This window comes from Cucumis sativus, chromosome 1 (genome assembly GCF_000004075.3).
Source record: "Cucumis sativus cultivar 9930 chromosome 1, Cucumber_9930_V3, whole genome shotgun sequence".
Lineage (NCBI taxonomy): Eukaryota > Viridiplantae > Streptophyta > Magnoliopsida > Cucurbitales > Cucurbitaceae > Cucumis > Cucumis sativus.
In genome coordinates, this window is record NC_026655.2 from 22438123 (window position 1) to 22451110 (window position 12988).

A 12988-nucleotide genomic window follows, 5' to 3' on the forward strand; every position below is an offset into this window, starting at 1 on the left:
GTAAGACTAAGAGTATGATTTAGTGTCCAAGTTAGATTGTGTTGAATGAATAAAAGAATACTCATTCACTGTTAAAGATCGGCTTATATTCAAACCACTCCTTATTTACATCAACTCTGCATGCCAATAGGTCTCTGGGAAGTAAATGAGAAATGGGTTGAAAAATATATGGTAAACCAAATTTCCTTTGGCTGACATTTATTTAATTTTAAACCCCAAGTGATCAGTGTGAACGAAAACGAGAGGGAGATGGGGGAAAAAGAAAGTGACAGAAGAAACAGTAAAAAAAATGATTAAAAGGTTAATTCAACATACATCTACTCTCTTCCCTAATACAGTAAAATAAAAGTTACTGACAAAGTCGTCACCAAGTCTTCTTCTTATGGCATTATGATAAGAAAGCACTTATTAATAACAATAATAATATTATTATTAATACTAACACTGTAGGTAGTAGTTGCCTAGTTGATTTTTAAAATTAAACAATGGAATATTTACGTCATATATTGTATCGATCTGTGCTATATATTGAATATAACTTTTGTTAGGCCAAGTCAATGGTTTGCTTAAAGTTTCCAAGTCATAGCTTTTATAATCAGATTGAACTTAAAATACAGATGTTGCAAAGTTACCTTCTAATTATTGGGTTTTGTTTTGATATTTTTGTCCTTTTAACATATTCCCATGTGTATGCTAAATAAATTACAAAATATATAGTGTACGAATCAACAGAAAATAACAAAATTACTGTATTTGGTTTTTGCCATCTCGAGATTTTTTTATGTTCTTTAGAATATGAAATTTTCTAGATTCTCATGTTTAAAAGGCACCTTTTACTTGTTTTCTGTATTTGTCTGCTATACATATTATTTCGTGTTGAAAAATAACCTTATGAAAATTCAAACAAAATCAAGAAAATTATGTAAATTTAAAAAGAAATTAAAATTAATAAAAACACAGCTAGTTCAAACTATATTAATTAAATTAAATATAAAGTAATAAGTAGTCTTTAAGTGCATTTTCGAAACATTGGTAAATAGCACAATATCTACATAAATATAATTTCACTTTTATAATTCTATGATTCTTGGAATTTAAATATGATATAATAAATCAAAATATTTACAACCATTTTTTATATCTACGAGTATAATTTCTCTAAAATATATCTGTAAACTTTATCTGAATGTTTTTGTTTGATTCTTTTGAAATTCTTAGTTTAAACAAATACTCCAAAAGTCCAAAAGCAAAGCATAAAGGTAAAGGGCATGGGGTTTTGGGCTATAAATAAAGGTTTGGGGTTGGCATAGTTTTGCCCACCAAAACCTCAAAAGCTAAAGAAATGAGAGAGTGCTGTGGGAAAGTAAAAAGGATAAGGGTTTTTCATCAAGATTTAGTATGGAAGAACCTGTAAAGCTCAGGAGGGATAGCGCCAATTAATAGTACAAAATAATTTTCGTTCAAAGCTTCACACTTTGCTTTTTGTTAATGGCGCTATCCATCCTGAGTTTCATAGCTTCTTCTTGCTCGGCTTCTCCTCCTTCAATGTTACACTTTCTTCTCCTTCTTCTTTTTACTTTCATTTTGACGTCGTGCCTACTAACAGAATATGCTTAAAAGACTATGCATGTAGCTACACAACATGTCATTGTATTTCTTTGCTTTCTTCGTCGAGTACTGACTTTTTAAACAACTACGAGTAGATTGATATGGTGGAGTTAAATTTTTGTGTGTCTAACTATTATTAAGTTTACTTGTATAATCTTTTAGCCTTCGGGACAAACTCTAGAGTGCAACTACGATTAAGTTCTCATGTCCTTAGACTATTCGACTTTTTCTTAATATTGTTATCTTTCATTTGTATGCTAGAACTGATTTATTTATGATTCACGTACATATATGTTAAACTACATGTCCTCACATGCTTCCTTCTTCTACTTTTTATGTTGTTTTGTTTGGATACAACTAATGGTTGAAGTTGAAGATTATAAACCACAAGTTTTCTTCTGCCTTTATATTTATTTATTATTATTATTTAGAATTACTATCTATTAATTTATTTTACATTTTGGGTTGTAATGAAGGCTTATTTTTTTGTGGGTAGTAGTACTATTATATATTATTAATGTCTAAGATATAGACCACATGTCGTCATGGTCGTCTTGTCTTCTCTTCATCTATCGTATTTCAGCTCTAGCTCCACTCTCAAAACTCTCTAATCTTATTTTCTCTTTCTGGTTTTCTGCATTTCTATCTCTCTACCTGTAAAAAGTTTATTAAATAATTGAGGTTTTAGACTTTCAATGTCATTCTCAAACGTATCTTCTAGAGTGTAAAACAATGTACGATAGGTTTTTTTAATGCACTCTATATCATAAATTAGAGAAAAATCAGAAAATATCTGTCAAATTTTACATACCACTCCAAAAGAGACTTGAATATACAATTTGTTTGTTACAATTTAATATTAGAGTAATATGGATGAATGAATAGGGTAAGATTAGGGAGAGTTTTGGAAGTAAGTGTAGGTATGAATGGGGTGGAGAGAGAGAGAGAGAGAGAGAGAAGAATGAGGTGATTGGGAAGAGTTTTCGAAGAGAGAGGAGGGTTGTTGATAATGGAAGCTAAGGCTGACAGAACTGAAAGGAAGAGAGAAGAAGAAAGAAAAAGGGTTTTGAATTCTCTTGGAAAAAGCAACTTGTCAGTGTGTAGCAGTGCATGCTCCTCAGGGTTTTCCATAACTTAGATTTCACTCTTTCTTTTCTCTTTTAATTTTCCAATCATGATTTTTATTTACATCATCTAATTATCTCTCTATTATTCTCAATAAAGTTTCTCTTTCACTTTCTCTAAATGTTATTATTTGAGTTTTGGTTTGTAAATTGTTTTATTTTGGTTAAATGTTTACTTAAGTTAATTGGAAACTTTTAAACACTATCTAATGTAATAAAAGATTGTTATTATAATTCTTTGTCTCGATCTCTTTGAAATTGGTGAAGTGGATTGTTATGGTCATTTTATATTTGGGATTAACAATTATTGATAATGAAATAATCTATGATTAAGTGTCCATTTGATTTGTTTAAGAAATAAGTGTTTTTTTTTAAAAAATTCATATTTTTATTTGAGTTCTTTTAATAAAATAATATTTAAAATATATTAACCAATTATTTTGAGCAATTATCAAGCTTTTTTATTTTTTAAAATGATCTATCTTTTAAAATTAAATTAAGTACTATTTTAACTTTCACTCAACTTCTTTTCTTCTTTGTTATAGTATATAATTATTATTTTCCACTGAAACAAATATATTTTAGAGCTTAAACACAAACTATTATGATCATAAAAATAAAAAAAACGTATAAAAGACAAACTATTATAGCATATTGAGTATTATAACTCATGAACACTGCAATAAACATATAAGATAATAATTGACTCAATACTCAATCCTACTTTACATTTTGCATAAAAAAGTAACTCTAATATATATATATATATATATATATATATATATATATATATATATCATTAGTTTTAAATAATAATTGGCTCTATTTTTTCAAAATAAATTCAACTTTTGGAATTTTATAAATGCAGTTTCAAACTAAAAAAAAAAAGGCAAAAGCACTTTTTGGTGAAATTAGTTAATGAAAAAATGGTTAACATAATTGGGTCTACAACCCAAATTCGTTGATATAGTTAGTATGCGCCATTGTGTGTGTATATATATAGTACTGTGTGTGTATATATATAGTACTAAGTTTTTGTTAAGATATTAGCAAGAAGAAAGATAATAGTAATGAAGCTACAAAAACGATACATAGAAAGTTTATGGTAGTCAACTTCTATATATTTTTAAAAATTTAAATTACGAATTTTTAATTCAATTCATTAAAATTGAACACAATAACTAATTTCATTTCGATAAAGTCACTTATTTCAATTTAATAACAAGTTAACTTTTAAAAATGTAATATTGTATTATTGATGAATAATAGAAAGTAGTAATTAAAAAAATAGTAAAAATTTAAGGATATTATTCATGAATATTGTGTTTTTTGAGCTAACAAGGGACCAAATTTCGTGCTTCGTATAAAATAGTATTTTTATTAATTTTGTGCTTTGTGAGAAAATAGATTTTTTTAAGATCATGGTCGGGCAAGGTTCATAAAAAAAATGATATCTTGATGGGCAATATGGATCTCATGATTTTTATTTCTTTTTTGTCTTTATCCATCAAGAAACCTCAAAGTCGTCAAGGAAAATTCTAAACCCATCAAGAAATCTTAAACAAATATATTAATTTTTTCGATGATGACCATTACAAATTAAGAAAATTCATCTCTTAATATGCCTCGTTTATTAAGAAAAGCTAACTAATTTGACAGGCATTGTAAGTCAACAAATATATTATCCTTGATGTTTATTCTCCACCAAAATATAATTTTCTTGACGTTTGTGGATCATCAATAAAACAAATGGAACTTTGCTCGTCAAGAAAACAAATAATTCACGTTTTTTTTTTTTTTTACATTTTTTCATATTTCTTCGACAAAATAAGAAAACTTTTCTTGACATATATGATCATCAAAATAATATTGTATCAAGAAAAATATAGTCATTTGTCATGACCATCAAAAAATCAAAATTTACGTGCATCAAGAAAGACCAAATTTATACTAGTTACATTTTAACCATCATAAAAAAATAAATTAAAATATTTACAAGTAGAGCAAAATTTTGAATTGTATCAAAATAAAAATTGATAGACTTCTATCATTTTCTATCAATACTACTATTAATAGAATCTGAAATCTTTGATATATGTTGAATATTTTGTTAAATCTGTTATTTTTGACAATTTTTCTCACTCGAATTAGAAAAAAATCAAAGTATCTATTTAAAAAAAAAAAAAGATGATAGTACATACTTAAGTAGTTTTAAAATTGATTCTTTTTCTATTCAAGATGACTTCAAATAAATTGACCACTCATTTTAATAAATGGCATGAACACTAAAACTCTTTATTTTATATATATATAAGGTTTAGAATATTGGATAACCGTACTTTCAACCATAATTTTGAAATGAAGTATTTTTAACTGGTTTAAAATTTCGGGATACTTTTTTACAATAAAAATACTTTAACTTCTTTTAGTTTGAAAGTATTATTGAAACTTTTAAAACTTTACTTTTGTTTTCTTTATAAGGTTCGAACTATCGAAAAATAGTATTTTTTTAAAAAGTTTAATGATAATTTTAAAACAAAATGTTTATAGTTTGTGTTTATTCTATTAATGGTAGGGATAATTTTTAACTTTTTAAAATTTAGGGATACTTTTTTACCATAAAAGTAAAGTTTTTTTCCGTTCGAAAGTATTACTTAAAATTTTAAAACTTTACTATTGTTCTTTTTATGGAAAGTACAACGTTGAAGATAATTTTCTATTATTATTCTAAAGTAACGTTTCTTTCTTGATTTTGAGTTCTTTTTTCATCTAGGAGATCATAAGTTTTAAAATGTTTTATTTCAATTTAATTTTTAAATTTAATTTTTTAGTTAGACTATCAAAGCACCAAATGTAGGTTATTGTAAGTTGGTAATGGGCCAGGTCCCTACTAATTTATCTCATATTCAACCTTATAAATTGTATTATATCTTGGTATCCATATGGAAGAACTAAAATAAATATTATTTAACTAACTAACATCATCTACATGTATACATATTATCCTGACTTGATGTTGATGAAAAATTTGTAATGATAAAAATTAATTAAATTAAGTTTGGTTTTAAAATGATAATTTTGTTAGGATTATATAAAATTTAAAAAGAAAGAAAAAGAGAGAGTGGAAAAAAGATGAGGCAGAAAATAAAAGAGAGAAAAAGGGGGAAGGGAAGAGAAGGGAAAGGAAAAATATGTGGTGACCAACAACACACACACACACACTATCTTCTCACCATAAGTTATTTGTATTTGTTTGATTTGAATGGAGCCAATGCAAAAGTGTAACACACACACACGCACACGCACTCGTAACATAACACATTCTCATCTCCATTCAACTCAATGGCTTCACTCTGCCTCAATCTCAATTCCTTCCATCCTCCTTCTTCCTCATACCAACCTCCTACACTCTTCGATTCCTCATTACCTTCTTCTTCTTCTTCTCTCAGTTGCAACACCTTAAAACCCATCGTCGTCACTGGAAATCCTCCCACTTTCGTCTCTGCTCCTGCTCGCCGAATCGTTGCTGGTTAGTTTTTCATTTTCACCACTTTGCATTTCTTATTATTATTATTGTTGTTGTTGTTGTTGTTGTTGTTTTGTTTTCTATTTGTGTACTGTTGGGTTGTGTAGTTGGGGATTTGCATGGAGACCTTAAACAAACTAGATTGGCGCTTGAGATGGCTGGTGTATTGGGCTCTGACACTCACAACTTGTGGACTGGTGGACAAACGGTCTGTCTTTATTTCTCATATCTGTACACACCTTTTTAACTTTCTTCACACTTGTTCTACTTTATTCAAAACTAATGTTCATAATAGTATAACATGACTTTGCAAGAGGTTTGAATTCCCCATACAAAATATGGTATAGCATAACTTCAAGGCTGTTTTTCTTGTGGTCTAGGTGTTGGTTCAGCTCGGAGATATACTGGACAGAGGAGAAGATGAAATAGCTATATTGTCTTTATTGAGATCATTGGATGTCCAAGCAAGAGCACAAGGTGGTGCAGTCTTTCAGGTTTGGGCTAAGATAGTTTAAAAAGCTTATTCAAAAATCAAAATAGTTCTTGAGTTCGATAACTGACGTTGTAGGATGTTTTTTCTTTTTGTTGTGTCACTGTTCAATCTGGATATCCAGGTGAATGGGAATCACGAGACTATGAATGTGGAAGGGGATTTCAGGTATGTTGATTCTGGGGCTTTTGATGAGTGTCTGAATTTCTTGGAATACATGGAGGACTATAGGGATCACTTTGAGGAGGCTTTTCTTAATTGGATCCAAGTCTCAGAAAGGTGGAAAGATCAGAGGAAATCACAAAATTTTTGGGGTCCTATGAATTTGGTGAAGGTGCTAAATGGCTCTTTCTATCTGCCTTATTTTGTTAGTTTATTTAATTAGAATAATGGTACTGAACATAACAAATACGTTTCAATTCTCACCTTGCCCTGATGCAGAAGATAATAAGAATTATATAGAAATCACTGCATCCAATAAGAATGATATAAGAAATGACCTTAAGCCCTGGCGATCAATTTGATCAAAAGAACTCATTTTTTTCAAAACTTAGTGTTGATTTTGATCATAAACGAGTTTTGATATAATAATATTCTGAAAGATCCGGCCAATTATATAAATGACCCCCGTTCTCTGTGTAACCATGTTCTCTCATGTTTGATTACATATTAAGTTAGCATGATGCTAACAAGTTTGGTTTCATTGAACTTGTGATATTTGGATATTCTTGATTACAATTATACTCAAATTTTTGTCAGAAGCAAAAAGGCGTGGTTGCTAGATCAATCTTATTCAGACCCGGTGGTCGTTTGGCACGTGAGTTGGCAAGACATGCAGTTGTTCTTAAAGTTAATGACTGGGTCTTCTGTCATGGTGGTCTTCTTCCTCACCATGGTAAACTGAGTGCTGTTACTCGTTTTGTAATATGCATTTATTTTGACAGAAATGAAAAATAGCAAACACATTCTTTGTAGTATAAAATGAAGTGTTTCTTCTTAACATGGTTTAGAAAATAGTACGCGCACCCATTTTTTCTCTCTCATCCTTTTTCGAATGTGTCATCTCAACAGGTAGATGTTACGAACACAATTCTTATGGTACCTAAAAGGTTTTTCAAATTATATATTAAGTTAGATGATTGTTTTTGGACCATGGAGGATGTGTTAAAATTGATTGAAACTATAAGACAAATTTGCAAGTATCCGTTATCTTATTTTCAAACTAATTCCAGATATTTTATGCTTTCAAATTTGAAATGTCTGACAGGAATATTGGTCCTTCCACAGTTTCATATGGCATAGAGAGGATGAACCGGGAAGTATCCCAGTGGATGAAGGGCCTTGGTGAAAGTGGTAATAGTTCCTTTCCTTTCCTCGCAACTAGGGGCTATGATAGTGTTGTATGGAACAGATTATACTCGAGAGATTTTGGAGATTTGGAAGACTTTGAGAGCGAACAGGTAAGTCCTGAAACTTGGACTTCTTCTCGGCTTTTTATTCAGCAGCTGGCAACGGGCATGCTTTGTTAAGAGAAAACAACTAGACCCCAACTAAGCTTTCTAATGAATTTGGCTACACTTACAAAATGGGGTAATTGCAATGAGTATCACTTTTAGGACTAATAATTCAGTGTATAGCAATAGTTTAAAAAATTGCATATATAGCCAAATTTATTAGCTATAGACTCTATCGTTGATAGACTTCTATTAGCGATAGATTTTATCGCTAATAGACTCCTCTTATCGATATCGTCTATCACTGATGGACTCTAAGAATTGAATCTAATTTTTTCTGTATTTGCAAAAGAAATTTGCACTGTGCTATATCTGCAAATATTTTGGATATGATTGTTTTATTTACAACTGCCCCTAAGGAATAAACATTCATTTCTGCTCTTGGATATAACTCGAGTTATGTACTTATTAATTTTGCAAAGCCAAGGAAGTTTCGAGAGCTACCCCTGCACTACTTGGCAAAATGCAAAAGATGGTTTTTTCTTTCTTTTACAATTAACAGTTATGGACTAACACACACTCCCACCCACGACTCTCATTCTTTACTAATTACATCATTTTGCCTATCCATTTTCACTTTCCTATTTTTGCTAGTGTAGACGTTATTAATTGGTGGTCTATCAATATCATTTATTTTACAAATCGTTATTAATTGGTGGTCTATCAATATCATTTATTTTACAAATCATTCCTCTGCTTTCAAAGGTTGAAACCTACTGGAGGTTGGGTTCTTATGTAAATCAGTGTATAGACTCTGTTGGAAAACTAACTTACTCAACAAATACTATATAACACCCCTTGACTTGTTAAAAATATATAAAAAGTGTGAAATGAACGAGAGTGTTTGTGTCTTTGACCGCATTTTCTTCAAGTGAAAGAGCTTCATATTAAGTGGATGTAGGCCTTTGGTTGAGCCGCTTGCATAGCTATGCAGAGTCTCGCTATCCCTTTTCTTTTCTCTTTTATCTGTTCTGAAACTTCATAAGCCTTCAAATCCTAACAACCTACATTATCTTTTCTTGACAGATAAATTCAATTCTCAAAGACACATTAGAAGCAGTTGGTGCGAAGGCAATGGTAGTAGGCCACACTCCTCAAATGGCTGGAGTAAACTGGTATGACCATGAGATATGAGAGGTCTTTTGCAATTGTTCATCTGAAAATGAACTTTAAATCTCTCTTATCTTTAAATAAAGACATTATACAATTTGTTATGGTCTTTATTGAAGAGATTACATTTACCCTTTTTATAATTCTCTTAAAAGTTTGGTTTTTTCTTGCAGCAAATACAATTGTAGCATTTGGCGAGTTGATGTTGGGATGTCTAGTGGAGTTCTTCACTCGAGACCTGAGGTATGTGTATTGAAAGTCTACGTAGAACAAACACAAATTTACGTGAAAATTCTAGAACAAGGAGAAAAACCACGATGCCAATATTTCTTACTATTTCTAACAATGTGAATATGCCTAATGGCGATGAAATAATTGATTTCAGGTTTATACATCCATTGATTCATTTTATTCTAAACTCATTGCAAACTTTCTGTGTCCTTAGCTCTTTGTATGATATAATTACAATTCTGAATACCTGGATTCTACAACATTCGACCTTTTTTTCTCAATACTTTGTCTTGTTCCATTTATTCTCTTTTTTTACTTTTATTAGTGTACTAGTTTAGTTCTCAATATTAGTTTTCTAATTAAAAGTAATGAAAATATAATGTGGTAATGTGAAAGCTAACTTGATTTCTTGATGTCATATTTGCACATAAACTATAAGGATCAAGATGTTGCAAGCGACGAAGTATAAGATTATAATAATAACTATGCATCGTTCTTTATTGTTTATAAATCGTATTCTGACTACCCACTAATATTTCCAATACCTTTTACTTTTACCAGGTACTAGAAATCAGAGACGACAAAGTTAGAGTTATCAGGAGCAAGAGGGATAGGTTTAGTAGGGAACTTCAAGTTGTTAACTATATATAGCAAGGTATTGATAAACCATAAATTGAAGACCAACTCTTTCTCCCTCATCATATTTCTCTGCTAATTAAAACAGATATTAAAATCATATAATCTCCTCTTCTTTCTTTTTTGGCTGGAAGAAACCATATAATTTTTTAACTTCTTGGCCATTTAATAATAATACGTATTTATTTCTCATCAGAACAATCAGAAGCTCAACAGAATGTGAAGCAAATTCAACTGTAGTCTTAAATACCTTACAATTTCTGTTTGACAGAAGAAGAATCCGCATCATGCTTCCTTTATGTGGTGTGGGGTTTAGAATTTAGATACACCTCATCATCGGATCATCTGTCCTTTAGCTTGGATTCTGCTGTTTGCAAGAATTATTACAACTCATGGAAACACAATCAGCTACACATTCATGACGTCAAGACGAGTACATGTAGAAGCAGCAGCAGAGATGCCTTGACGACTTCCGGTAAGAAATCAAATTCAATGCTATCCCTTACTTCAGTGTTCAGTCAATCTGATTTTGTAAAACACTGAATTTTAACCATTGAAACCCACTTCCACGGGAGTTGTTCTTGTTCATATGTACAGTGCACCATATTTGTAATATAATACATCATCAGTTGTCGAATTCATTGGTTTGATGTTTTGGATTTCTTGTTCATATGCAAAAAAAAAAAAAAAAAAGGGTAGATCATGACACCGTTGAATAAGAATGCCATAGTTGATGGTTCCACTTACATATTGCTACACTCTTTTTACTGCCTACCTGTGTTGATGTATTAGACTTTTGAGAGATTGGTTGAGGTGATTGAGATGAAGCAAGAAAGAAACATGTGGTGTTGTATCTTTCAAGTATTGTAACGTACCAATAGTGCTTTCATAGACAAATGGTCAAATAAATTAGTGAGCAAAGTTCCATCAAACATACATAAGTTTCCCAGAAATTTATGGAGAAGATGTTAGTTTCATAATCGTAAGTTGCAACATTCCGAGTATGTCATTGGCATGAATAAATTACTTTTAATTGATGAATCTGTTCATTTTTTTTAATATTTCAGGTTTGTACTTCCTTTTCATTATCTTTCTCTTCGGTCATTTTTTTTCTTTCATCGTTTTTCTTCTCTTATTTTTTTGTCATATTTCTTTTGAAATAATGATTTTTTTTTCAATCAATCATAAATATTGTATTATTTGGTACAAAATTGTGTACCAGGTATATTATGCTCACAAGTGTCAAATTAATTCCATGTTGACGTGACATTTTTCTTTGTACTTTTCATCGTGAGCCTAAGCTTTTTTCATTTTTAAAATTGATTTATATGTAAGTATTTTGTCCATTTGTTATATTTTTTAACTACATAAAAATATATATATTTTTTGACTATGTTAGATCTTCTTTTATGTTTAATTAAGTAATTATTACCTATAATTACACATATATGTATTGAGAAGGAGAACGTTCCAAAAGAGTAATTATTAATTTTAGTTATATATATATATATAATTGATATGTAAAAAGTTTATATACGTTAGTATTTGACATATTCAAACACGTACATATTTCAACACATCTAAATCAAATCGAATTTTTTTAAAAATAATGTAAATTTTAAAACATATATTAAAAATAGAGTGAATGCAAAACTATTGATAAAAATAGGTGAGTTGAGGTGGAATAGTGTATCCCGTCCACGACTTTCATGCAGTGGACCCAAAATATTCTATTTTTTTACTTTATTTTTGTATATATAATACATTTGGTTCCACATTTTTTTATTTTCTCATTATTTATATACATTATGTGTTTATTAAATTAATATAACTAAGTGTTTATTAAATTATTTTTATTTCGTTAAATCATAGCTCAATTCACAAATCATATATACATGTTACTAAGGGTAAAAATATGGGTTGAATCCGAATAATTCATACTACCCAACCCATATTATAAGGGTTGAGTTAGGTTAGGTTAGGTTAAAATGTGGGTTGGGTTGGGTTTCGAGGTTGAAAAATTCACATTAATCCAATCCAACCCAACCTGAATTAATATAATATATATATTTAATAAAATAAAATCTAAAAATTAGGTCTTTCTCTCTCCTCAATTTTCATCCCCTCACTCACCCTTTTGAAAAATTGAGATCAATCCAACCCAACCCGAATTAATACAATGGGTAATTGTAATAGACGACCATTTGAGAAATAATAATTAAGGATATAACAACATTTTAAAAAAATTACAAATATAGCAATAGACTTGTATCACTGATAGATTCGTATGATTTATCGGTGATAGACCAATTTTTATAACATGGTCTATTAGTGATAGACTCTATCATGGATAGAATTTGATAAATTTTGCTATATTTGTAATTTTTTAAAAATGCTGCTATATACTTAATTATTTTGAATTTAATTGCTAAATTTGCAACTACCCTTAATATAATATATATATTTAATAAAATAAAATCTAAAAATTAGGTTTTTCTCCCTCTCCAATTTTCATTCCTTCACGCTGCGCTCACCCTTTTTCATTGTGTTTGATTCTTCTCTTCCATCTCACCTAAGTACTCTTTGGTCTTCTCGCTCACAATCTCATCGTCCACCTCCGTTTTCGATGGCTAGTCTTCTTCCTCTTCGGTCTCCCTCACAATTGTGTTATCCACGTCCATTTTCGTTAGAAAGTAGAAACGAAAAAAAAAAAAAAACACAACCCGACAACCCAATCCGACTATGCCCC

At 29.9% G+C, this 12988-nt stretch overlaps 1 protein-coding gene across 3 annotated transcripts; it reads left to right on the top strand.

The window, feature by feature from the left end:
* Positions 1-5972: 5972 nt before the first annotated feature.
* LOC101204748 (shewanella-like protein phosphatase 1) lies at positions 5973-10985 on the top strand. Of its 3 annotated transcripts, none has more exons than XM_031880960.1 (10): positions 5973-6261; positions 6366-6466; positions 6639-6752; positions 6873-7082; positions 7511-7643; positions 8036-8208; positions 9289-9377; positions 9546-9615; positions 10165-10258; positions 10436-10985. In XM_031880960.1, the coding sequence occupies exons 1-9, from the start codon at positions 6075-6077 to the stop codon at positions 10252-10254; spliced, it is 1167 nt and encodes a 388-aa protein (XP_031736820.1). In that variant the 5' UTR covers positions 5973-6074; the 3' UTR covers positions 10255-10258; positions 10436-10985. The 3 variants fall into 3 exon arrangements, with proteins under 3 accessions (XP_031736820.1, XP_004152963.1, XP_031736766.1); XM_004152915.3 differs by having other exon boundaries at positions 5976-6261; positions 7508-7643; positions 10511-10985; XM_031880906.1 differs by having other exon boundaries at positions 5977-6261; positions 7508-7643.
* Positions 10986-12988: the final 2003 nt, after the last annotated feature.

Excerpts from the sequence above, each read along its gene's own strand:
- LOC101204748 (XM_004152915.3), top strand. The coding sequence starts at position 6,075 with ATGGCTTCACTCTGCCTCAATCTCAATTCCTTCCATCCTCCTTCTTCC. Across the intron at positions 6,753-6,872 it reads AAGGTGGTGCAGTCTTTCAG|GTGAATGGGAATCACGAGAC; the intron begins GTTTGGGCTAAG and ends CTGGATATCCAG. Across the intron at positions 7,644-8,035 it reads TGGTCTTCTTCCTCACCATG|TTTCATATGGCATAGAGAGG; the intron begins GTAAACTGAGTG and ends GTCCTTCCACAG.